At 65.9% G+C, this 24,200-nt stretch overlaps 1 protein-coding gene across 1 annotated transcript; it reads right to left on the bottom strand.

Annotated features, from left to right (window-relative positions):
- Positions 1 to 22,968, bottom strand: NPC1L1 (NPC1 like intracellular cholesterol transporter 1). The gene is given in 21 exon segments (XM_077805576.1): positions 1 to 155; positions 477 to 1,158; positions 1,642 to 2,202; positions 2,303 to 2,431; positions 3,405 to 3,636; positions 4,327 to 4,344; positions 4,346 to 4,475; positions 4,963 to 5,018; positions 5,784 to 5,910; positions 6,985 to 7,103; positions 8,822 to 9,012; positions 10,432 to 10,521; positions 10,706 to 10,843; positions 11,678 to 11,805; positions 12,075 to 12,189; positions 12,669 to 12,851; positions 13,543 to 13,671; positions 14,277 to 14,449; positions 15,803 to 15,903; positions 18,371 to 19,917; positions 22,915 to 22,968. Coding segments are annotated over 21 exon segments (5,058 nt in total).
- Between the last annotated feature and the right edge of the window lie 1,232 nt (positions 22,969 to 24,200).

The raw sequence follows: 24,200 nt of genomic DNA, 5'->3' as shown, positions 1-24,200 counted from the left end.
TCAGAGGCGGTGGGAGGCCGTGGGGGGGTCCCCTGGCCCCTGGTCCTTGTCCTGGAAGCTGGGGTTCCTCACGGTCAGGCTGCCATCAGGGTGCCTCTTCTCCGGCTCCAGCTGTGGGGCCTTGGCCAGGGCTGTGGCGGGGCTGGCATTGGGCCCTAGGGTACAGGAGGGGCAGGTTAGAGCTGGGTGGGATGGCAGACGCCATGGACAGAGGTACCACAGGCAGCTCCCCCCGTGCCAACATGGTGCCCCTGTGCCCTGCCTCCTTCCCCCCAGCTCCGACCTCGGAGCAGGAGGCCTGGGTGTTGAACAGGTGGACATTGCAGGGCAGTGGGGCAGGCACTGTGGGGCAAGCGGGAAGCGCGGGGCGAGTGGGATGCTGTGGGGGAAGCAAGTAGTGCAGGGCAGCTGGGTTGGGCGCTGGTGGGCAGCACGGGTTGGATGGGGCACTGGGGAAGGCAGGACGGGTGCGATACTGTATGAGCAGTGGGGGCAGATGGGCAGCGTGGTGGCTGGGGGGAGGGCGCTGGGGGCAGGTGGGCAGTGCGGGCGGCCGAGACGAACACTGGGGGCAGGCAGGCAGCGCAGTTGCTGGAGGGAGGGCGCTGGGGGCAGGTGGCCAGCGTGGGTGGCCGGGGTGAGTACTGGGGGCAGGCGGGCAGCGTGACGGCTGGCAGGAGGGCGCTGGGGGCAGGCAGGCAGTGCGGCGGCTGGGACAAGCACCAGGAACAGGCGGGCAGCGTGGGAGGCTGGGACGAGCACTGGGGGGCAGCCGGGCAGTGCAGACAGCCGGGACGAGCACTGGGGGCAGGTGGGCAGCGCAGCGGCCGGGGGGAGGGCGCTGGGGGCAGGTGGGCAGCGTGGGTGGCTGGGATGAGCACTAAAGCAGGCAGGCAGTGCAGTGGCCGGGGTGGGGGGTGTTGGGGCAGCCGGGGCAGTGCGACGGCCAGGGGGAGGGCGCTGGGGGCAGCTGGGCAGCGCGGGTGGCCGGGGTGAGTACTGGGGGCAGGCAGGCAGCATGGCGGCCGGGCGGTGGGTGCTGGGGGCAGACGGGCAGTGCAGCGGCCGGACGAACACTGGGGGGCAGGCGGGCAGCGTGGTTGCTGGAGGGAGGGCGCTGGGGGCAGGCAGCCAGCGCTGCAGCCGGGGTGGCGGGTGCTGGGGGCAGGCGGGCAGAGCGTGTGGCTGGGGTGAGTACTGGGGGCAGGCGGGCAGCGTGGCAGCCGGGGGAAGGGCGCTGGGGGCAGGCGGGCAGCGTGGCGCCGGGGGAAGGGCACTGGGGGCAGGCAGGCAGCGTGGCGGGCCGGGGGGGAGGGCGCTGGGGGCAGCCAGGCAGTGTGGCGGCTGGCGGGAGGGCGCTGGGGGCAGACGGGCAGCGCGTGTGGCCGGGGTGAGTACTGGGGGCAGGCAGGCAGAGCGTGGCGGCCGGGGGAAGGGCGCTGGGGCAGGCGGGGCAGCATGGCGGCCGGGGGGAGGGGCGCTGGGGGCAGGCGGGCAGCGTGGCGGCCGGGGGGAGGGCGCTGGGGGCAGGCGGGCAGCGTGGCGGGCCGGGGGGAGGGCGCTGGGGGCAGCCGGGCAGTGTGGCGGCCGGCGGGAGGGCGCTGGGGGCAGACGGGCAGCGCGTGTGGCCGGGGTGAGTACTGGGGGCTGGCAGGCAGCGTGGCGGCCGGGGGAAGGGCGCTTGGGGCAGGCGGGCAGCGTGGCGGCCGGGGGGGAGGGGCGCTGGGGGCAGGGCGGGCAGCGTGGTGGCCGGGGGGAGGGCGCTGGGGGCAGGCGGGCAGCGTGGCGGCCGGGCGGGAGGGCGCTGGGGGCAGACGGGCAGCGCGTGTGGCCGGGGTGAGTACTGGGGGCAGGCAGGCAGCGTGGCGGCCGGGGTGCGGTGCTGCTGGGGGCAGGCGGGCAGCGTGGCGGCCGGGGGGAGGGCGCTGGGGGCAGGCGGGCAGCGTGGCGGCCGGGGGGAGGGCGCTGGGGGCAGGCGGGCAGCGTGGCGGCCGGGGGGAGGGCGCTGGGGGCAGGCGGGCAGCGTGGCGGTAGGGCACCGAAGTAGCTGAGCAGCACGGGTAGGAAGACCAGGCCATGCAGCAGGCCCAGCAGCGTGATGAGCAGGTTCAGGCGGAAGAAGAAGATCTGGATGAGCTGGGCCTTGGCGAACGCCAGCACCACGATTCCCGGCAGGTTGGTCATGGCCACGCCAGCAAAGACCTGCAGGGAAGGGGGGTTGGTCAGAGATGGCTCCGGCCACCCCCTCACAGGCCCTCCTTCCCCAGGGCTGGGACGGCCCCGACCCCCCACCTCGCCCTGCGGCCCCCCACTCACCGCGCTGCCCCATGTTGACGGTGGCCTCCTTGGCCCTCTCCAGCCGGGTGGGCTGGGTGCTGACAGCGAAGGCCCGGGTCAGGTGGGACACGAATTCCACCGAGATGCCCACGGCCTGCAAGGGGCACAGGGAGTTAGCAGGGCTGGGGCTGGGGCAGGCAGGGCTGCAGCAGGCTCACAACGCCCCCCAGCACCCACACCCTCTGCCCACAGCACCCAAACCCCATGGCCCCCCAGCACGTGCAGCCCGCTCAGCACCCATACCCCATGCCCAGGATCAGAGACCCTGCCCCATGGGGCACAGTGGAAGAGGGCAGCGAGGGGGCACTGGGCCTGCTGGGTAACAGGCTCTCCATACAGCACTGAATCAAGGACCCACACACCCACCAAGTCCTGTCCCAGCATGCAGTGGGCTTCAGGAAATCACAGCCATGCCCTCCCCTACCAGAGCTGGGTCCTGTGGCCACCTGTGAATGGCAGCATGGGAAGGGTGGGGGGATGCTGGGAAGCAGGCACCTGGGGCTGGAGGTCGGGTGCTGGGTGCCGGGCAGCCAGGGCTGGGGGGTTGGGTTCCTGGGGATGGAGGCTGGAAGCTGAGTGTCCAGGTCTGGGTGCCAGACAGCTGGGGCTGGGAATCAGGGCTGGGTGCCAGGGGCTGGAGGCTGGGTGCCAGGTGCCTGGGACTGGAGGCCGGGTGGCTGGAGGCTGGGTATGTGTGCCCATGGCTGGGTGTGCAGGGCTGGAGGCTGGGTTCCAGGGCTGGGTGCCGAGGACTGGAGGCTGGGTGCCAGGTGCCTGGGGCTGGAGGCCGGGTGGCTGGAGGCTGGGTAATATGTGCCCAGGGCTGTGTGTGCAGGGCTGGGTGCTGGGGGCTAGATGCCGGGGCTGGAGGCTGGGTGGCTGGGTGCTGGGTGCCCAATGCTGGATGCTGGGTGCCCAGGGCTGAGGGCTGGGTGCCCAAGGCTAGATGCCGGGGCTGGAGGCTGGGTGGCTGGGTGTCCAAGGCTGGGTGCCAGGTGCCCAGGGCTGGAGGCTGGATGGCTGGGTGCCGGGGTGCCAGGGGCTGGGTGCCCGGGGTCAGCACGCACCGTCACCAGGTTGATGAGGGAGATGGCGTTGTAGCTGATGCCCCAGAGCGTCATGGCACCCACGGTGTCCACCAGGATCATGACGATGGTGAGCAGGTTGATGAGGCCCGAACGCAGGTCCATGCCCAGCAGCACGCAGCAGATGGCGAAGGTGGGCACCAGGCAGAGCGCCAGGTTGAAGAGGCCCTCGCTGACGATGGTGAGGTACTGCTCGTAGAACACGTAGGTGACCCTGGGGGCCGGGCATGGCGTGAGACAACAATGAGCCCCCCCGAGACCCTACCCTGCCTCCGACCTGGGACACAGGCCTCTGGACAATCCCCCTGGATCCTCCCCTGCCTCCCCCTTGGAACAGGGCCCCTTGGACGGCACCCTGGGACCCTCCCTGCTTCCCCCCGGGACACAGGCCCCTGGACGGTCCGTTCCCCCCCGCCTCCTCCTGGGATGGCCCCCAGGGCCCATCCCCTGTGCCTGGGACATGGCCCCCCAGACTGCCCTCAGGACCCCCCACCTTGCCCAGGACATGGGCCCCTGGGACCATCCCCTGCCTCCCCCTGGGACATGGGCCCCTGGACAGCCCCCCAGGACCCTCCCCTGCCTCCCTCCTGGGACACGGGTCCCTTCCATGGTCCCCCGGGGCCCATCCCCCTGTGCCTGGGACATGGGCCCCTGGACAGCCCCCTGGGACAATACCCTCCTGCCTCAGGGACATGGGCCCCATTGTGCTGCCCCTCTGCCCCTGTCTCACTGGACTGGCCCCAGCCCCAATCCCTCTAGACATGGGCCCAACCAGGCTGCACCCCACAGGGACCCAATGGGTATCCCCTCCCCCTTCTCCTCATGGGACAAGGCAGCAACATCCTTATGGGAAACACCCCCCAGAGCGCCCCCCCGACCCCTCTGTGCCCATCTGCCCCCTCACGTGTAGGGGAAGACCCGAAGCTGGGTCGGTGCCCGGCACCCGCCGCATGGAGTGGGGTGATGTTGGTTGCCAGTTCCGTGCTGCCCTCAGCGCGGCCGTGAACTCCTGGGAGTTAGTGAGGGGCGTGTGGTAGGCCATGAACCGCGAGGCTGGGGGAGATGGGGGGGGTAAGACTACTGCCCCCTGGTTTGGAGAGCTCCCCTGGGACCCCCACCCCTCCCACTGTCCCGCTCCTCCCATATCCTGGGACCCCCTCCCCCCACTATACTCTCACCCCTATATCCTGGGACGCTCTCCCCCACTGTGCCCTCCCAGTGCCCTCCTCCCCCATATCCTGGGAACCCCCCCATGCTTTTCTTGTACCCTCCTCACTACCCAGACTGCCGGATCCTGCCCCCAGTGTGGTCCCACAGGGCCCCCTTGTGCCCACTCTTTCCCTGGCATGCGACAGGCAGTGGGGCTGGACCCCCAGCGCTGTGTAGCGCGGGAGGGCAGTGTGGTCCTGATGCCCCCAGGAGGCAGACTGCTGTGTGCCATTCCCCCCTCCCCTGGGGGCAGGCCCTCCCCACCCATCTCACTGCAGAGGGGGTCTCCCCCGCCCCATGCGTGGGTGTGTCCAGCGCGGCTGGTACTTACCCTGGATCTCGCCGTCTGGGCCCAGCTTCACAGCGGTGTCGTAGGCACCCAGCCCCCTGGGTGGGGATAGGAGAGGGGTGGGTGAGATCGGGGAGGGGCAGGGTGACCCCCCCCCCCCGCTACATGGGAAGCTCTCCTCTCACCTGAGTCTGCCTACAGTCTAAGCTGCCCACTATGGGGAAGGGGGTGCCTGGAGAGGTCCCCAGCGGGGCAGATGTGGGGTCCCTGTGTGGGGCAGGGTTGGGCCCCAGGGTGCTGGCCTGGGGCTCTGAGTCCAGCCCCATCAGCCAGGGTATGTGTGTCCTACACGGCTAGCCAGGCTGGGGGACAGAGGTGGGGTTGGGGGTACGGGCTGGGGGTGCTGCTAGCCGGTCCCAGAACGCCCCTAGAATGGCAAACTGGGGGGAGGCAGAGTGAGGGGTCCGTTGGAAGTGTTTCCCTGTAGGTTGGCCCAGCGCTAATGGCCAGCGCCCATAGGTCCCGCCAGAAGGCTGCGCCCCGCCCAGCACAGCCGCGGGCCTGGCGAGAGCTTCAGGCGCCTGTGACAGTCAGTCACGCTGTGTGTGTGTGAGAGACACCCCTGGCCAGCAGGAGGCGCCGTCTGCCTGACCCCTCACCAGCAGGTGGCACTGTGTGTCTGTCTATCTGCCCCTCCGCCGGCCGGGGGTGCTGCACGTGTGTGTGCCTGTCTCACTCCTGGCCAGCAGGGGGTGCTGTGTGGGGCATGTGCTGCTCCTCAATCCCAGCCCCGCTGCCCGCAGGGCATGTTTCCAGCCCCCGCCGCCGTCCCAGCGCCCGGCCCTGCCCCCACCAGCACCTACCCCTTGGGACAGTTGAGGTTGGGCATGTCATGCAGGAACCAGGGCAGGAAGTGGTTGAATTGCTCCACCGAGGGGCGAATGACCTCGCTCAGGTTCCTCATGCAGCTGAGCGGGCAGCTTGTGGTGGCTGCGGGGTGAGAGGCCAGGATGGTGAGGGGGTCGCAGGGCGAGAATGACGGGCGGGTGGGCATGGGGGCTCTCCTCACCCAGAGGAATCCCCCGGGTGGATCAGACCTGGCTCTGCCCAGACCCGTCTCCTCTCCCACGGGGCCAGCCACAGGGACGTGCCAGAGCCCCCATCCCATGGCTGTTCTGGAATCACCGGCCCCTTGGAGCTGTTTCTCCCAGACCCTGTCAGGCCAGGGCCAGCTCATGGCTAGGGATGGGAGGGCTCAGATCCCTGCTGCTGCTTTATCCCTCCAGGGAGCTCCCGCTGCAGTCGCGGCCCAGGTCAATGCAGGGCTCTGCTCAGCTCTCAGAGATCTAGTGGCCGGGAGTTCCACAGGCTGCACGGAATCGAAACCCAGAGTGTTGTGCCCTTCACTGCTTGTGCAGGATGAGCTTTGCACCCAGCCGTGCCCTTTGCCATCCCACTCTGGCCAAACTCCCCCCCGCCCCTCCCAGCCACCTCCTGCCCCCCACTCCTGCCCCCCAACACACACTAAACAGAACTGAGTCTGGCAAGCGCTGGCAAAATCGCTTTGGGCTGAAACCTGCTTTCCAGTGTGCCTGCAGGGCTGGCCAGACCCCACTGACTCGCTGCCCCAGCCTGCCCCCACTGGGATCTCATGGCGATCTGAGGGGAAATCCAGCTTTTCCACCCTGCCCCAAACCCCTGGGGTTCTGCCCGGCCCCTAGCATTGGAATCGCCTGGCCGCGGCATTCAGCAGTGGCAGCCAGACGCCATCGGGGCGCACAGGGCCCGTCTGTCCAAGGTGTGGCTGTGCCGGGACGGTCCTGTCTCGCTGCGGGGTGAGCCCCCCTTCTCCAGCCTTCCCTCTCCCCAGACTGCAGGGGCCCTGCCTTGCCCTGCCCCACAGGGCGCCCCCCCCACATCTCTGACCCCTCTCTCTGCAGTGACCACCTGCCCCCTTGTCTGGGGGGTCACAGTGCCACACCCGCCGGGGGAGCAGGGTCCTGGTGTCCCTTTCCGTGCCCAGCCCTGGGCAGCAGTCAGGTTAACCCCCCCAGCGAGACCTACTGTTGGTGGAGGGGCAGAACTGCCCCTCGCTGGAGCTGATGCGGCAGCATCTCGACAGAGGGTGGAGCCAGTCAATAAAGTCATCCACCCAGGACGAAGCTGGGATGGCCAGGTAGGATCTGCACGAGGAGCAGGGGTGGCTGGTTAGTGGGGGCCCTGCCTGCGGTTGCAGGCCCAGCCGTAGGGCACCACGGGCCTACCCAGGCCAGGCTAGGGACAGAGCTGGACAGGAGGCAGCCGCCGGTGTGGGCTGGGGGACCCGGCTCAGATAATGACTTAGGTCCCAAGCAAAGATCAGAGGCGCCCGCCTTTGTTCAAACAGAACAAATCAATACAGTGGGGCGCACAGAAGACTTGGGGTTGAGGGTACCGGCAGAGCGAGGGGTACCGGCAGAATTGGAGGCATGGGCGTTGGGGCAGAGCAAGGGGCCCTGGCAGAGATGGGGCGATGGGGCGGAATGAGGCTGTAGGGTGGAGCGAGGGGCCCTGTCAGAGGAGGGGGGAGGGGTGCTGGGGCAGGGCGGAATGGGGCTGTGGGTCGGAGCAAGGGCCCGGCAGAGCCTGGGGGCAGGGGCTGTGGGTCGGAGCAAGGGCCCCGCGGAGCCGGGGGCGGGGGCCGTGGGTGGGAGCGAGGGCCCCGCGGAGCCGGGGGCAGGGGCCGTGGGTGGGAGCGAGGGCCCTGCGGAGCCGGGGGAGGGGGCCGTGGGTGGGAGCGAGGGCCCCGCGGAGCCGGGGGCCGTGGGTGGGAGCGAGGGCCCCGCGGAGCCGGGGGCGGGGGCCGTGGGTGGGAACGAGGGCCCCGCGGAGCCGGGGGGCGGGGGCTGTGTGTGGGAGCGAGGGCCCCGCGGAGCCGGGGGCTGTGGGTGGGAGCGAGGGCCCCGCGGAGCCGGGGCAGGGGCCGTGGGTGGGAGCGAGGGCCCCGCGGAGCCAGGGCAGGGGCCGTGGGTGGGAGCGAGGGCCCCGCGGAGCCGGGGCAGGGGCCGTGGGTGGGAGCGAGGGCCCCGCGGAGCCGGGGCAGGGGCTGTGGGTGGGAGCGAGGGCCCCGCGGAGCCGGGGGCTGTGGGTGGGAGCGAGGGCCCCGCGGAGCCGGGGGCGGGGGCTGTGGGTGGGAGCGAGGGCCCCGCGGAGCCGGGGCAGGGGCCGTGGGTGGGAGCGAGGGCCCCGCGGAGCCGGGGCAGGGGCCGTGGGTGGGAGCGAGGGCCCCGCGGAGCCGGGGCAGGGGCTGTGGGTGGGAGCGAGGGCCCCGCGGAGCCGGGGGCTGTGGGTGGGAGCGAGGGCCCCGCGGAGCCGGGGGGCAGGGGCTGTGGGTGGGAGCGAGGGCCCCGCGGAGCCGGGGCAGGGGCCGTGGGTGGGAGCGAGGGCCCGGCGGAGCCGGGGCAGGGGCTGTGGGTGGGAGCGAGGGCCCCGCGGAGCCGGGGGGCAGGGGCTGTGGGTGGGAGCGAGGGCCCCGCGGACCCGGGGCAGGGGCCGTGGGTGGGAGCGAGGGCCCGGCGGAGCCGGGGCAGGGGCTGTGGGTGGGAGCGAGGGCCCCGCGGAGCCGGGGCAGGGGCTGTGGGTGGGAGCGAGGGCCCCGCGGAGCCGGGGGGCAGGGGCTGTGGGTGGGAGCGAGGGCCCCGCGGAGCCGGGGCAGGGGCCGTGGGTGGGAGCGAGGGCCCGGCGGAGCCGGGGCAGGGGCTGTGGGTGGGAGCGAGGGCCCCGCGGAGCCGGGGCAGGGGCTGTGGGTGGGAGCGAGGGCCCCGCGGAGCCGGGGCAGGGGCTGTGGGTGGGAGCGAGGGCCCCGCGGAGCTGTGTGCGGCCCCACGGCTGGGCGCCCTCTCCCCGGCCCCAGGGCGCTCACACGTTGGCGAAGCTTGTGGCGTACTGGATCTTCTGGGTCAGGGAGTTGTTGTCGCAGCCGGCGCTGGAGCAGGCCCCGTTCAGGCCAGGCCCCGTGGAGAAGTTGTAGCCGCCGGTGGTGACGAAGTAGGTGGGGAGGCCCACCGTGAAGTATTGGTTCAGGTACTCGAAGTATTGCACCATGTAGGAGTCCTGAGGAGACAGTGCAGGAACCATCGTGCCAGCTCCCTGCCCTGCCTCCCGGAGGGGGCAGCTCGGTTGGCTTGAAGACTGCGCCCCCCCGCCATGGCCCTGCCCACCGCCATCTCCCCGCCTCGCGCTGGGCACCAGCCGTGGCTAGCATGTCACCCCTCCACGGGCTCCACAGAACAGGGCCGGTGCCCCGGCATGGCCTGCCCTCCCAGGCACCCCCCAGACTGGCCCCCACAGAGCTGCCAGGCCCAGAGCTCCCAGTGGGGTCGCAGCCCCAGGAATCTCCTGCCCCAGGGCAAACTGGTGTCTTTGAGTGGGAGATGGAGCAACTTCAGGGCTATTGGGCACCCCACACCTCCCTAGTCCCCGCCCAACCCACCAGGCGCCTGTCTCCAGCCAGCCTCCTTGAAGCCCGGCACAGGGCAATGCCCCCAGGGGAAAGCAAGCCACACACGGCTGGAAGGTGCCCAGATACTCTGGTGATGGGGGTGGCAGAAAGGCCTGGGCGGAGCAGGACAGAGTGTGACAAAGTGGGAACGTTCTTAATGTTTTCTCTGAATACTGTCTGGGTGCCTCAGTTTCCCCTAGGCATTTCTTAAGTCTCTAGGTGGTGGGATAAAGGTGTGCGATTGTTGCAGAGCCCTAGAGGGCAGGTGTGATGCTGTCTGCACAGAGAATGGCCGACACCCTGTCTCCTGGCCACTGATGGCCTGGGCCCTCCCCTGCAAAGGTGCCAACTGAAGGGGTTGGAGAACAAAGAGACCAGGTGACTTCCTGGCCCGGGAAAGGGACAAAGCCCAGAGGAGGGGCTGGAGGGAGTTTCAGTTTGGGGCTGGCTGGGACATGGAGTGAAGTGCAGACATGGTTGTCTGGCTCACTGCCCCCAAAATGGACCCGGCTAAGGGGTCCTGTTCTCTGCACCTACAAGCTCTGTGTTAGACCATGTCCCTGTCGTCTAATAAACCTTCTGTGTTACTGGCTGGCTGAGAGTCCCGTCTGACTGCGGAGTTGGGGGGCAGGACCCTCTGGCTGCCCCAGGACCCTGCCTGGGCGGACTCGCTGGGGGAAACGCAGGGAGGGGCAGAGGAGGCTGAATGCTCCAGGAAGGTGGAGCCGGGTGAGCTGTGTGTCCTGCAGACAGGCTGCTCCCCGAGAGGAGACTGCCCCAGAGTCCTGCCTGGCTTCATAGGGAGCAGCTCCAGAGCATGGCCCAGGGACCCCGTGACACAGAGCTGCCCTGTTGGGGCTCCCGGGAAGCTGCCAACATGGGTGGGTGGGGTGCAACTGGCCAAGGGGCATCAGGGCCAGGCAGCGCCTGGACAGGGCCCGTAGCCCAGGCTCCAGGCGCCCTGTGAGAGCCGCGTGGCCCACAGGACCCGGGCAGACAATGGGCACGTGGCGGGGGAGGGGGGTTCTCACCTTGGGCAGCGCCAGCTCCTGGTCCAGCCCCACAGGCACCTGCAGCGCCAGGTAGATCCCGGCGCAGAACATGAACAGGAAAAGCAGCATCTGGTGGGGAGGGGACACCGTGGTGAGAACAGCTCTACTGCCCCTCCCCTCAGCACCCTCCCCTTCCCTGCCTCCAGTCCCTGCCCTCTCCCTGCCGCACAGCACCCCAGCCCCAGCACAAGGGCCCAGCCCCACCCTGGCATCCAGGCCCCCTCCCTGCCCCCTGCGCGTGGCCCTCGCTCACCACCAGGGCCCTGACGGTGCAGTTCAGCAGCGCGGGGGTGTAGACGTGCCGCATGACGGGGCGCAGCAGCCCCTCGCTCCGCGCTGGGCACCCCGGCTTGCTCAGGCGGTGGCAGCAGCAGAGGTCGAGGCAGGCGGCCTGGGGGCAAAGGGGGTGTCAGCAGCACGAGGGCGCAGGGCACAGCCCTGCCAGGACGGGGAAGCCAGGGGACGTCTGTCCGGCCAGCGGCCTGGACGCAGGAGCCCTGCAGCCCTAGCCCTGGCCCGGCCCAAGGGGCACCCGGCCCTGCCCGTAAATCTGCCTGCTCGGTGCAGCCAGGGAACGGCCCCGCCCCTTCCCTCCCCACGCCCCCCCGGTGGGCGCCCCTCCCCTCCTGCCCTCCAGCCCCCTGTCCCCCAGTGGGCGCCCCTCCCCTCCTGCCCCCCAGCCCCCTGTCCCCCAGTGGGCGCCCCTCCCCTCCTGCCCTCCAGCCCCCTGTCCCCCAGTGGGCGCCGCTCCCCTCCTGCCCCCCAGCCCCCTGTCCCCCAGTGGGCGCCCCTCCCCTCCTGCCCTCCAGTCCCCTGTCCCCCAGTGGGCGCCCCTCCCCTCCTGCCCTCCAGCCCCGTGCCCCACGGCAGATGGCCCTCCCCTCGTGCCCCCCAGCCCTGTGCCCCACAGCAGGTGCCCCTCCCCTCCTGCTCCCCAGCCCCGTGCCCCACGGCAGATGGCCCTCCCCTCGTGCCCCCCAGCCCTGTGCCCCACAGCGGGTGCCCCTCCCCTCCTGCTCCCCAGCCCCGTGCCCCACGGCAGATGGCCCTCCCCTCGTGCCCCCCAGCCCTGTGCCCCACAGCGGGTGCCCCTCCCCTCCTGCTCCCCAGCCCCGTGCCCCATGGCAGATGGCCCTCCCCTTATGCCCCCCAGCCCCATGCCCCACGGTGGGCACCCCTCCCCTCCTGCCCCCCAGCCCCATGCCCCCCGGAGGGGGCACCTCACCTCCTGCCTGCGGGCGTCAAGGGAGACCAGTGCCACGAACATGGACATCTGGAGCAGGAAGTCAAAGAGCACAGCCAGGGCAGCATTGAGGGCGAAGGTGCGAACTGCGGGCATCCGTGTCAGGGAGCCTGTGGGCACGAGAGCTCATGAGCAAGGGAGGGGTCTTTGTGCCTGGGGGGAGCAGCTCGTGAGTGTGGGGGAGAGGCGCTGTGTGCACCCGGAACTACCCTGGCCAGACCAGCATTTCCCGGCACGGGTCCCGATGCCCCAGCCATGGCCCGGCGGCATACCAGGAAGGGCACAAGCAGCCATGGCGCTGGGCACCCCCAGGTGCCCCACACCTGGGCCCAGCCCTCCCCCAGCTCAGGCCCCCCTACCCTGCGCCATGGGCACTCACCCAGGAAGAAGCAGGTGGCCTCGGAGAAGCTGCACAGCAGCATGCTGGGGGCCACAGTGCCCAGCACCCGCCCGATGTGCTGCTCACGCCGCTCGCCTGGCTCCCGCACCGACCTCTGCAAAGCACCCGCCAGGGTGAGGGGAGGGGCTGGGTGATGCCCCCCAACTGCCCCGCCCCCTGGTAGGGGCGTACCCCCTGCCTATTGCATCTCCCACCTGTCCTGCCAGTGGACCCCGCCCCCCAAACAGGACCTGCCCCAGCCTGGTTTTCTTCTTTACATCACCTGCTCCCACAGCCAGACAGGGTCGATCCCCATCCCCCCCGCTGCTGTGGGAAGGGCCCCTCTGACCCCCATGCTCATGAGGGTCAGTCCCTGACCCCAGCCCCCTCAGCCAGGCCCCAGTGGGACACCCCAGCCCATGACCGATGGGATATCCCCAGCGGGCCCCAGGAGCGATGGGATGCTGCCCAGTAGGATGTGCCAGGAGGGGGCACTGCCCTGGGGTGTGGGGGATGGAAGGGATTCCCTGGAGGACTGGGCATTCTGGGGGGCTGGGCTGGGTGTTCTGGGGGGGGCTGGATGCCCCAGCTCACCTGGTACTCCAGCACAAAGATGAAGATGTTGTCAGCGCCCACAGCCAGCACGAGGAAGGGCACCACCTCGAGGATGACGAGGGAGGAGGGCAGCCCCACGTAGGCGTAGAAGCCCATGGAGGAGAACACGGCCCCCAGCACCACCAGGACCCCACCCAGGCCCAGCGTCACCTTGGAGTCCACCTGCAGGGGGCAGCGCAGCAGGTCAGGGCGACTGGCACCCGTGGGGGACAGGGCCTCTCGGGAGTGATGCAGAGACGGGGTTGCAAGGAACGGGCTGGGGGGCTCGGCAGGGGGCGTTCTGCCCTGGTGCTCAGGGCAGGCTATGGGGCTGGGGCTGTGCATGGCAAAGCCAGGGAGCACTGGGCTGTGGGGCCGGGGAGCCGTGGCTGTGCAGAGATGCGGGGTGCATGCAGTGGACCCTGGTCTTTCTGTGGCGGCTGGTTGAGTCCGTTCCAAGCTGCGCAAAGGGACCCAACCAGCTCTAGAGACCGAGAGTCCCCCACAGGCAGCCCCAGCCCCCTACTCTGCAGGGAATGGCCAGCCCCCTCTCCAGGGCCCGCTCAGCCCCAGGGCGTGCCAGCAATGCGTGGGCGCAGGGGTGCTTGGCTACTAGAGACTGGAGTAAAAAGAACAGGAGGACTTGTGGCACCTTAGAGACTAACCAATTTATTTGAGCATGAGCTTTCGTGAGCTACAGCTCACTTCATCGGATGCAGACTGGAGAGACTGGAGTGAGACACAGGCCAGCAGACAGGCACTGCCCTCACCGCAGGCTCATGCCAGGGCCCCATCCCAGTCCCCTGGTTCCCAGCGGGCACGATGGGCCCAAAGCAAGCCCCAAAGCCTCCCACCAGCCCCGCTGCCCCCGTACCAGGATGCGCTTGCAGCTGGAGTACTCGCCCAGGGCCAGAGCGATGTAGAGGAAGATCACCAGGTAGCTGATGGCGAAGATGGGGATGTCCTCGGCTGTGGTGCGGTTAATCTCATCCTCCAGGGAGCGCTGGGGGGCAGGGGGTCAGAGACAGGCAGTGCCACGGGGGGAAGGGGCAGCGCCCGCTTCCCATGGCCACTGGCTGGAACTGTGCCCGTTGGAGCCAAGAGCTGTGCCCTGGGGCCTCCTATGGGGCTAGAGGGCTGGGCTTCCCCCATGCACCCTGAAGTGCCCTCTGTTTGCCCCTGCCCTGGCTGTGGCTGTCCCTCCCCCATCCCTTGCTGCTGTCCCCCCTCTCCCCCCAGCCCCAGTCTGGCATCAGGAAATGCCCTGTGCCCAGCACCATCACCCGCGCATATGCCCCCAAACCAGAGCTTGTCCACTGTGCCAGCAGCAGAGGCTCATCCTTGGCCTTTAATGGAGCAAGGAGAGGGGGCAACAGGATGTGGGGGTCACTCTGGGCTGGGGGATACTCCAGGCTGGGGGGAGCACGCTGCACCCTGTGCAGTGTTGCGGTCCTGGCTCCAGAGACCCCAACAGACCTGAACAGCCCTGAGCCATAAGAGAGTTCCTGATGGGGGGGTCTTTGAGCCCCCATTGTCCAGGGTTGGCACCCCAGGCCCTGGCCCCCAGCCGGGTGTCTGCGATGCCAGGGCCTGTCGCTACCCCAGTACCTCGGCCATGTAGGCGACGGTGTAGTTGTGGGTGTGGGCCCGCTGGAACTCCCGCACCACCTGCAGGAAGCGCTGCTCCCACAGCAGAGCCCAGTCATACTCTGCCTGGCTCCGCAGGTAGTTGTTCAGCGAGAAGGTGAGGATCAGTGCCTGGGCCTCCGAATAATCTTCACCTGGCGGGGGAGGGCACTGAGAGCCGGCAGGCATGGACATCCCCCTCCTCCCGCCAGCCCTCGGCGCTCAGCCTCCTGCCCCTGCCCACAGCAGCACCCGGCTCACAGGAAAGGAGCTGGGCTGATAAGGGAGATCATAAATATCCAGACTTTGCCACCCTGCCCCACCCGGGCACCTTCCAGCTCAGGATTTAGGGCCACTTCCCAAACACCAGCCCCCCGGGATCAGTGGGAGAGGGGCAAGGAGCCTTCCAACATCACTGACAGGCAGCGGTGTGGTAGCTGGCTAACCCCACACTGCAACGCCTGCTGACCGCTTAAGACAGGAAGTGACAGTTCTGTACCCAGTTGATACTGCCACAGGGTGGAGGGAGTCGGGGGCAGGCTGAAGTCCCTGGAGCACTGGCTAGGACGCCAGGGTCCTTAGCAGAGTCCTGGAATCTCCAGTGGCCCCAAGCAGCCAGTCTCCTCCTCCAGATGGCACCTCCAGGAGCACTGGGCTGAGGCACTGAACCAGCTAAGACGTGTGCCAGGGGCTGGGGGCTTCTCATCCAGATGCCGGGACGCCCCCAGGGCCGGCGATCCAGAGCAGACCTGGTGCTGGAGTCACCCTGGCTGGATTGGCACAATCTGTGCTCGGTCCCACCAGGCCGGATGCAGGCAAGGGGCTCCACGGCTCCCTGCTGCTTCCCACACCAGCCCCACCACCAGCTCCCCCTTGAGCCAGCCCCCAGAGTGGGATGCCTGCGAGGCTCAGCCCTCTCCTGCCCATGCCTTCTGCAGCCCGTCTCTCCAGTTCGGGCTGTCCTCACCCAGAGCTGGACCTTGGCCCCTCCGCGGCTGGCACTGCTGCTGCTCCATGCCTTCTGCGTGCAGCCCCGCCTCACTCGGATGCTGCTGCTCATCTCTTCGCCTCACACCTTCTCCGGTGCCTCGGACACCCGCCGCTGGTCTTCTCTTGCCAGGTCCTGCCTGGCTGTCCCCACCCTGCCCATCGCCTCTCCTGCGCTGGCGAGCCCCGCTGTGCTTTGCCATTCATGCCAGCTGGCACCGCTCACGTGGTACATGCCCAACAGATGCAGCTGTGCACCCGCTGCCCTCACGCTGGGGAGACGCTCCCTTTGAACATCCCCAGAGACGCCTGGTTATCCACCTCTCAGCCGCTCCGTCACTCTTCCCCTGGCCGTGGTGCCAGGCTGCTGGGGTGCTGTGCCAACACCGGCCAGCCAACCCACCACATGCTTCCCTTGTGCCCCCCTCCCCCACGGAGCCGTGAGCCCTGTGGAGGAGGTGGGCGGTCGCTGCCCATGAAGCCAAGGAGCTGGGTGCCCGCCTGGCACCGGTGCCCCTTACCTGTGTAGCCACCCACGGCCAGGAAGGGGAAGACAGGCACGCCGTAGTCAGCCATGCAGCTCAGCTGCAGGTTCGTGATGTCCTTGAAGGAGAGCGGCGAGCTGGGGAGGCAGAAGGAGTGAGTGAGAGCAGGCTGCCTGCCAGGGGCACTGCAGGGCCCCCGCACCGCGGGACTCCGGATGCCACGGTCCCATTGGCTCTGCAGCACTGTGTCTATGCTCACTCCTCTGCAAACTGCAGCCTGCCCCAGGAGCTCCCCCTAGGGATGGGCCTGGGGTGGGGGCAGAGAGAAGGGGGGCTGGAGGCAGACCGCAGGGTGGGGAGGGGAACTGCGAAGCGGGAGGGTGGAGAGAAGAGATGGAGAAAGCCAGTGACAGGAGAGGAGCTGGCGGTGGGCATGGCAGGGGCAGCAGGAGAGGAAGGTCGGCACCCTCTAACCATCCCCATCTCCAGCCTTTCTGCAGGGGGCACCCAGCATGGCAGAGCTACTGCCTCGTAGGGAGCTCCCCACCCCAGGGCTGAGCCACTGCCAGTCCCCCACAGCACTCCAGGGAGAGACCCCCAGTGTAGATCCAGAGCCTCCCAGCACACATCCCAGCAGGGAGTCCCCCAGAGCCCAGAGCCACCCTGTGAGGAAGTGGGAATTTTTGGCAGTATTTTTGTGAGGCCTACCTGTGACTCAGTTTCCCCTGTACTTTTCATGGCAACCCCATGGGGGCAAAAGAGTTAAGACTGCCCTTGGGACCGGGCAGGAGCTGGGGAGGTGGGAGTGGCCGAGGCTGACCCAGATCTATGGGAAATCCAGGCAGAGAGCTGCACGTAGGAGGGGGCAAGGGATGGGTTCCCCCAGCTCTCACCAGGGACGCTGAGCAGAGGCAGCTGGAGAACAAAGCCCGAGGGGGCTGGGCTGGGGATACAGAGCTGGCTTCTGGGACAGGCAACAGGCCGGCGAGGCAGAGCCTGGCAGGCGCCCGTGGTCGCGTGGTTGGGGGGCACCGGCTTGGCCAGCAGGGCCATGTCTGAGCCTTCACGTCTCTGTGCTGAGCTCAGCCCGGCCTGCGCCAGGCTGACCAATCAACCCTGCTCTGCTGGGACAGGCTGCCTGGGGTCCGTGCACACCCCGCGGGGCTGCGCTGAACCCCGCGAGGCTCTGCCCAGCGTCTGGCTCGGCCTCGCTCACTGGGCAGAGCTCCGGGTGCGAAGCAGGAGGGCTGGGATGCCATGGCCCACCCTGAAGGAAAAGGGGGACCCCTGGGGGGCTGGCACGCTGAAGTGGTCCCCCGGGGTGTACCCGGTGGAGCTCTGGAGAAGAGCACAGCAAATCTGATTGCCCAGGCATGGAGACCTAGCAACCAGTGCCCCAGAGAGCAGCACTGCCCATTTCACCGCAGGGGCTGAGCTGCAGCTCGGGGAGCTAAATGTGGGCTGTGGGAAGCAGTTGGGGCACCTGACTTGGGACATAGGCAGGTCAGAGTGATGGGGCTGAGGGCTCTGGGCTAACCAGGATGGACGGGGCTGGATCTTTCTTTTCTCTGGGCTACCCGAGGCCTCCCTGTGCCGTGTCCAGCCGGGCGCCCGCGCCCACTGGGTGTCCCTGCAGAGGCTAATGGAGGGGCACGTGCTGCTCCCCGAGATCGTCCCAGTCTCCCTCAGGTGGGTGCCTTGGTGGGACTTGCTGAGAGGAGCTCACAGTGGGAAGCCAGGGGCTGATGGCCTAAGGAGGCGGTGAAGCTGCAGGGCTTGTCCTGGAGGAATAGCGAGACTGCCGGGAGTCTGGCTCGCTGAAGGGAGCCTCCCAGAGACTGTGCCATAGCCCCAGTCCCAGGGATCCGTGACACTAAGATGTCTGGGAGCTTCCTCCCGGGGACGGACTGGGAAAGGAGAGAGGCACTGAAGAGCCTGACACCGAACTGTCACTGGATTGACTGTGACGTCCGACACTTCGCAGAACTCGGCAGCGCTGTAAGCACAAGAGGCAGCCAGATGGAGACATGAAAGCCAGAATAGCGAAGCCAGACGTGATTCACAACCCAAACCAAACACCACGTGCTGGGCCCAGCTGCCTAGGACAAATCCACACTAGCAGACAGCCAGCAAAGCTCCCAAGCCCAGAACTTGCAGGGAGGATGAAAGGGAAAGTGACGGGCCAGGAAATGCTGGCATGAAAATGGAGGTGGTAGGAAATGCATGGAGGGGTGCGCTGAGCCAGGGAATGAGGCAGGCGCTGGGCCGGAATCCCGAGGCCGAGAGGCAACGGGGCAGACCGAGAACAGCTTGGAAACGCACGAGAGAAGCAGAGTGGAAAGCGACTGGTCCTGCTCTGGAAGGAATAGGCCACAGATGTGGGGGGGACACAGGGAATAAAGGGGCATCAGTCAAGTCCAAGTCTCTACAGACCGTTAGCGGGTATGGAACCACAACCTTCTGTGTTGACTCCTACCCCCCGAGCCAAAGGGGAGAGCTGTGGGGGGCCCAGGGCTGGACAAGCGGAGGGCTGCGGATCATTGGCAGAGCTGTATGGGAAGCGTGCACGCCACCTGTTCTCCCACACCGGGGCCTGGCACTTACTTGACACAGTAGAGGAAGTGGTCTCTCCAGTCCACCATGCCCGTCTGGCCCCCCTGAGTCTGGCTGGCTGTCATCTCCAGGCGGGTACGGTTGTTCTGGAAGTACTGCACCAGGCTGTTGACGAAGCAGTCAGTGGCGCGGGCGTTGTTGGGGTTCAGGGGGGCGTAGCAGATGTCCTTGAGCGTCACATTCCTGCCGTCCTTCTCCGACCAGACCTCGATCTCCTGCAGCCGCGTCTGCAGCTCCAGCAGATCCAGCAGGACAGCCATGGAGAGGATCCCGCTGAAGTTCTTCTTGCCCAGGAGAAGGGAGTCGTAGGTGTAGCTAGGGAGGCCCTTGGCCGTGAGGATCACCTGGTTGGTCCTGAAGAAGGGCCCGAAGTTCTGGTCGTAGAAGTCCTTCTCCTGCCGGGCTTGGCTGTCAGGCGAGGACCAGAGCTCCACGGGGTCCGTGGTGAGCTGGATAAAGACCATCCCACAGGAGAGCCCCACCACCACCACGGCTGAGATCAAGATGACCGAGACCGGGTGGGAAGCCACCATGGTGCCCCATCTCCTGAACATCTCCCCCAGGATGCGGTGGGTGGCCTGGCTGAGCCTCTCCGAGCGCTTCGGCCGGTCCCTCGGATGCTGCCGCCCCTCACCGCCGGCCTGTTTGGGCCTGGAGATGCAGCGCCACGTCAGGAAGGCCCCGAAGAGCACGGTGAGAAGGCAGAAGAGCAGACAGCACACAAACAAGATCCCGTCCAGGCTGCCCACCTTGAAGGGTGGGGGCTGGAGCGTGGGGGTGGGGATCTGCGGGCAGGACTCGGCACAGTCCAGGCAGGAGCACGCCTCTCCCTCGTCACTGACGGCCCTGCCGCAGCGCCATGTCTTGCTGTTGAGCGGCACGATGCCCTCCCCGACGACGCCATTGGCGGGCACCAGCTGGAAGTCGATCTCCAGTGGGGCCAGCCCGTTGCTGCTGTCCCCCTGGAAGTCCAGCCAGCGCTGGCTGGTGCACAGGGTGGCACCGTACTTGCCGCACATGGCAGCGATGGCATAGCCACCGGTGGCGGGGATCCGGACGCCCTTGCAGGAGTCATAGGACTGGTCGGCGAAGGTCTGGTTGTAGAAACACTGGTACTCCAGCACGCCCACCTGGCGCACGCCCAGGGCAGTGGTGCGGTTGAAGAAGCGGGTGACGTTGGTGAAGAGGCTCTGGTCGGGGCTGCAGATGTTCTGGCAGTAGATGTTGGCGAAGTTCTCGGAGCAGGCAGGGCAGCGGGTCAGGACGGCCTGGGAGATGGCCAGGCTGAGCTGCAGGGCCACCAGCTGGTTATAGGAGCAGCAGGCATAGGTGGCGGTCTCGCCTGTGTACAGCCGGGGGCACACCTCCTTCAGCTTGCTGAGGGTGGCACCTCTGAGCAGCCGGGCCTGCGTGTTGGACAGGCAGGGCACCGGCGACCACAGCAGGCTCACGTTGACCTCGGGGTTCCGCCCGCACTCGCCGTAGAAGGAGCAGTACCCGGCCTGGTGGATTTCCGTCAGCGCCCCTGCAGCCTGTCCCTGCAGGAGAGAAGGGAGACGGGTTACCAGCAGCGCAGCTGGGGGGCTGGGAGTCACCGGGGATGGGACCTGCCCTGATCCCCCAGCCCCATGACCCAGGGACACCCAGGGCAAGACTGACCCCCACGACCCAACCCCCAACCCGGGGACACCCCAGTGTGAGCCGACCACCTGCACCCTGATCTCCAACCCAGGGACACCCTAGTGGGAGACTGACCCCCATATCCCAACCCTCCAACCCAGGGACACCCCAGTGCAAGACTGACTGCCACAACCCAACCACCAACCCAGGGACACCCCCAGTGTGAGACTGATCCCTTGCACCCCGACCCCCAACCCAAAACCCTCCCAGTGGGAGAATGACCCCCACACACACCCTGACCCCCAACTTGGTGACACTCCTAGTGTGACTCTGACCCAGTGCCTTGACAGCACCACATGACTCCTGCTAGAGTGCGACTGATCCCCAACCACACAACCCCCGACCTAATGAGACCGTCCTCCTCCCCTCAAAGTGAGACCGGCACCAGGCCCTGCACCTGCCCTGCCCTCTCACCCTGCTGAGAGCTGCATGCCCTTTTCACGCCGCCCAGCCAGCTGCTCCCAGCGCTGCCTATTCCCAGACTGCCCCAAATTCTTTTCCACCCCCTCAAGATCGTTTTTTGACCCACCATTTTTCTCAACTTTAAAATGGGGAATTTCCCAGATTTGAGTTTGGAAACCTGTCGGGTACCAGCAGCGGCCCCACCCTGCCCAGCTCTGGACTCCTGGCAGGATTTCGGGGGAGCTAGGGGCTGGCCCTGGCTAGGTGCTTAATGACTTCCTTGTTTTGGTTTTCACCAAGAAGGTTGGTGGCGATTGGACATCTAACATAGCGACTGCCAGTGAGAATGAGGTAGGATCAGAGGCTAAAACAGGGAAAGACCAAGTTAAAAATTATTTAGACAAGTTAGATGTCTTCAAGTCAAATACATCCTAGAATACTCTAGGGCAAATCTAGTGCCCATCTATAAAAAGGGAAATAAGGACAACCCGGGGAATTACAGACCGGTCAGCTTAACTTCTGTACCCGGAAAGATAATGGAGCAAATAATTAAGCAATCAATTTGCAAACATCTAGAAGATAATAAGGTGATAAGTAACAGTCAGCATGGATTTGTCAAGAACAAATCATGTCAAACCAACCAGACAGCTTTCTTTGACAGGGTACCAAGCCTTGTGGATGGGGGGAAGCGGTAGACATGGTATAGCTAGACTTTAGTAAACCTTTTGATGCTGTCTTGCATGACCTTCTCATAAACAAACTAGGGAAATGCAACCTAGATGGAGCTACTGTAAGGTCGGTGCAAAACTGGTATGAAAACCGTTCCCAGAGGGTAGTTATCAGTGGTTCACAGTCATGCTGGAAGGACATAAAGAGTGGGGTCCCATAGGAATCAGTTCTGGGTCTGGTTCTCTTCAATGTCTTCATCAATGATTTAGATAATGGCATAGAAAGTACACTTACAAAGTTTGCAGACGATACCAAATTGGGAGGGGTTGCAAGTGCTTTGGAGGACAGGATTAAAATTCAAAATGATCTGGACAAACTGGAGAAATGGTCTGAAGTAACTAGGATGAAATTCAATAAGGACAAATGTAAAGTATTCCACTTAGGAAGGAACAATCAGTTGCACGCATACAAAATGGGAAGTGACTGCCTAGGAAGGAGCGCTGCAGAAGGGGAATCTGGAGGTCATAGTGGATCATAAGCTACATATGAGTCAACAGTGTAACACTGCTGCAAAAGAAGCAAACATCCTTCTGGGCTGGATTAGCAGGAGTGTTGTAAGCGAGACACGAGAAGTAATTCTTCTGCTTTATTCCGCGCTGATTAGGCCTCAACTGGAGTATTGTGTCCAGTTCTGGGTGCCACATTCCAGGAAGGATGTGGACAAATGGGAGAAAGTCCAGAGAAGAGCAACAAAAATGATGAAAGGTCTGGAAAACATGAGCTGTGAGGAAAGGCTGAAAAACTTGGGTTTGTTTAATCTGGAGAAGAGAGGACTGAGAGGGGACATGAGAACAGTTTTCAAGTACATAAAAGGTTGTTACAAGGAGGAGGGAGAAAAATTGTTCTTCTTAACCTCTGAGGACAGGACAAGAAGCAATGGGCTTAAACTGCAGTAAGGGTGGTTTAGGTTGGGCATTAGGAAAAACATCCTGTCAGGGTGGTTAAGTCCTGGAATAAATTGCCCAGGGAGATTGTGGAATCTCCATCACTGGGGATTTTTAAGAGCAGGTTAGACAAACACCTGTCCGGGATGGTCTCGTTAATACTTAGTCCTGCCATGAGGCAGGGGACTGGACTCTCGAGGTCCCTTCCAGTCCTAGGATTCTATGAATGCACCCCCCCACACACACATGGGTCTGCCCACAAACATCCTAGCCAATGCCAGTCCCACCAGCCCAGAAACTGGGCACCCCTCAACCACGGAGCAAGGGCAGCCAGCTGAGCTGCCCCTCCACACAGCACCCCCGCCATTGCCGTTGGAGACACCCCCTCTGGGGGCAGAGGCAGGCATCTTCGGCCAGCGGAGCTGTGATCACCCCCTGCCCGCGAGTGATGGGCTCCGACCCCTGCGTAGGGACCCTGCAACTCCGTTAGACCTTTGGACACTGAAAGCCTTGGCTGGATTGGGGCCAGGGCCCCCAAGAGGGGAAAGGCCCCATGTTCTCTCCCCTGCCCCCCTGAGCCAGCCAGTCCCTGCCCTGGGGGTGGATTGGAGCTTGCCCATTCCCTGCCCATCCTTGAAGCTGCCCCAGACTGGCACAATCACCCTGTTTTTGGAAGAGATGATGCCAGAGACATCAGCCCAGCCCAGTCCCCTGGGTGGCACCGGCAACCCTTCAGCAGCTGTTCTGTATAAGGGTGCCCTGCCCTCCCCGCACTCCCCAGACCCCACCAAACCAGCTGATGGGGTGGGGAGTGGCTGGCCATGCCCAGGACGCACTCACCAGGCCCAGGGTGGCGCTGAGCAGCACCAGGGTGAGCGCAAAGTGGCCTGGCATCCTCTCAGTGTCGCCAGCGCTGGAGGAGCAGCTGGCAGTGGGAGCCCAGGGCCAGGTCTGCCCCACCCCCACGGACCCTGCATTAATGCAGCTACTGCCTGCTATTAGCCCATCTGGCCTGATGGCCAGGAAGCCAATCAGACTGCACCACAACCGTAAATCCCTTGTATCATTAACTCAGGGGCAGGCCGTTTGGGCCAGCGACAGGAGCTGCTATTATACATATTGTAACGGGGGTTTTTTGGAGTGGGGGCGTGTCTTTAAAAAAGCAAACTGAAAACTAGAAATCCTGGCGTGTGGGGTCACACTGACACCCCCCTGGGTTAGCAGCTGGGCTGCACCCTTCAGATCTCCGCCACCTGAGTTACTGCAGGAAGTGACAGCAGTAGTAGGTTGTCATCCTCTGCATGGACCAGCACTAGGGGGGACAGGGCACACACTCCTCCAGGGGGTTTCATGGCTTTTTCCTGACAGCAGAGGAAGGGGGAGACTCAGGACTCCTGGGTTCCATGCCATGCTCTGGAGGGCAATGTCTGTACTGGGCACAGACACTTCTGCCCGTTTCTCCCACATCAGATTTGACCCTTACTGCCTCACGCGCTCCAACTTGTCCTCAGTCCAGTCCTGTCTCCCCCACCCCGCCCAACTCCACGTACCAGCCCCCATCTCTCCCGTCCTTCCATACACCCTCACAGGGTGAAGCCCCACAGTCACATCACACTGACCCGCACAAGGACTTCTCAGTCAGCAATTGTCCTCTGCGTTTTGCGGTCTCCACAGAGGCTTGAAAATCGGGCCATGCTGCCTCCTGTCCAGCCAGCCGCATTGTCGAACTGCACACACCCAGGCGCCCCCTGCAAAATTTGCTCCGGGGATCCCTCCACTCATCCGGCCCAGGGGTCCTGCCCCACACAAGTTGGCTTTGGCTGCTCATCTGGTTGATCCCAGGGATCTCCCCGGGGATGCTGCAGGTTTGGGTGACGAGTGTTGCGTTAGTCATGCGCAAAGTGCAGCTAAAGTGCAGCGATTGCCGGTTCCTGTGCCTCTTCGTTCACGCCCTGTCTCGCTGCTCCCCTCCCACCCCAGACCCCTTGTCCCAATCTGCGCAGGAGAGCCAGGCTCCCGGCCTGCCCTCACGCTGGCCACTACCCCCGTCCCTGGGGGAAATGTCCTGCTCAGCCCCTGCAGCCCTGGGCAGGAACACGCTCAGTTGCTCTGCAGAAACCGAGCAT

This window comes from Eretmochelys imbricata, chromosome 26, assembly GCF_965152235.1.
Source record: "Eretmochelys imbricata isolate rEreImb1 chromosome 26, rEreImb1.hap1, whole genome shotgun sequence".
NCBI classification, from domain to species: Eukaryota; Metazoa; Chordata; order Testudines; family Cheloniidae; genus Eretmochelys; species Eretmochelys imbricata.
The sequence above is the reverse complement of the archived record's forward strand: the minus strand, read 5'-3'. Positions and strand labels throughout refer to the sequence as shown.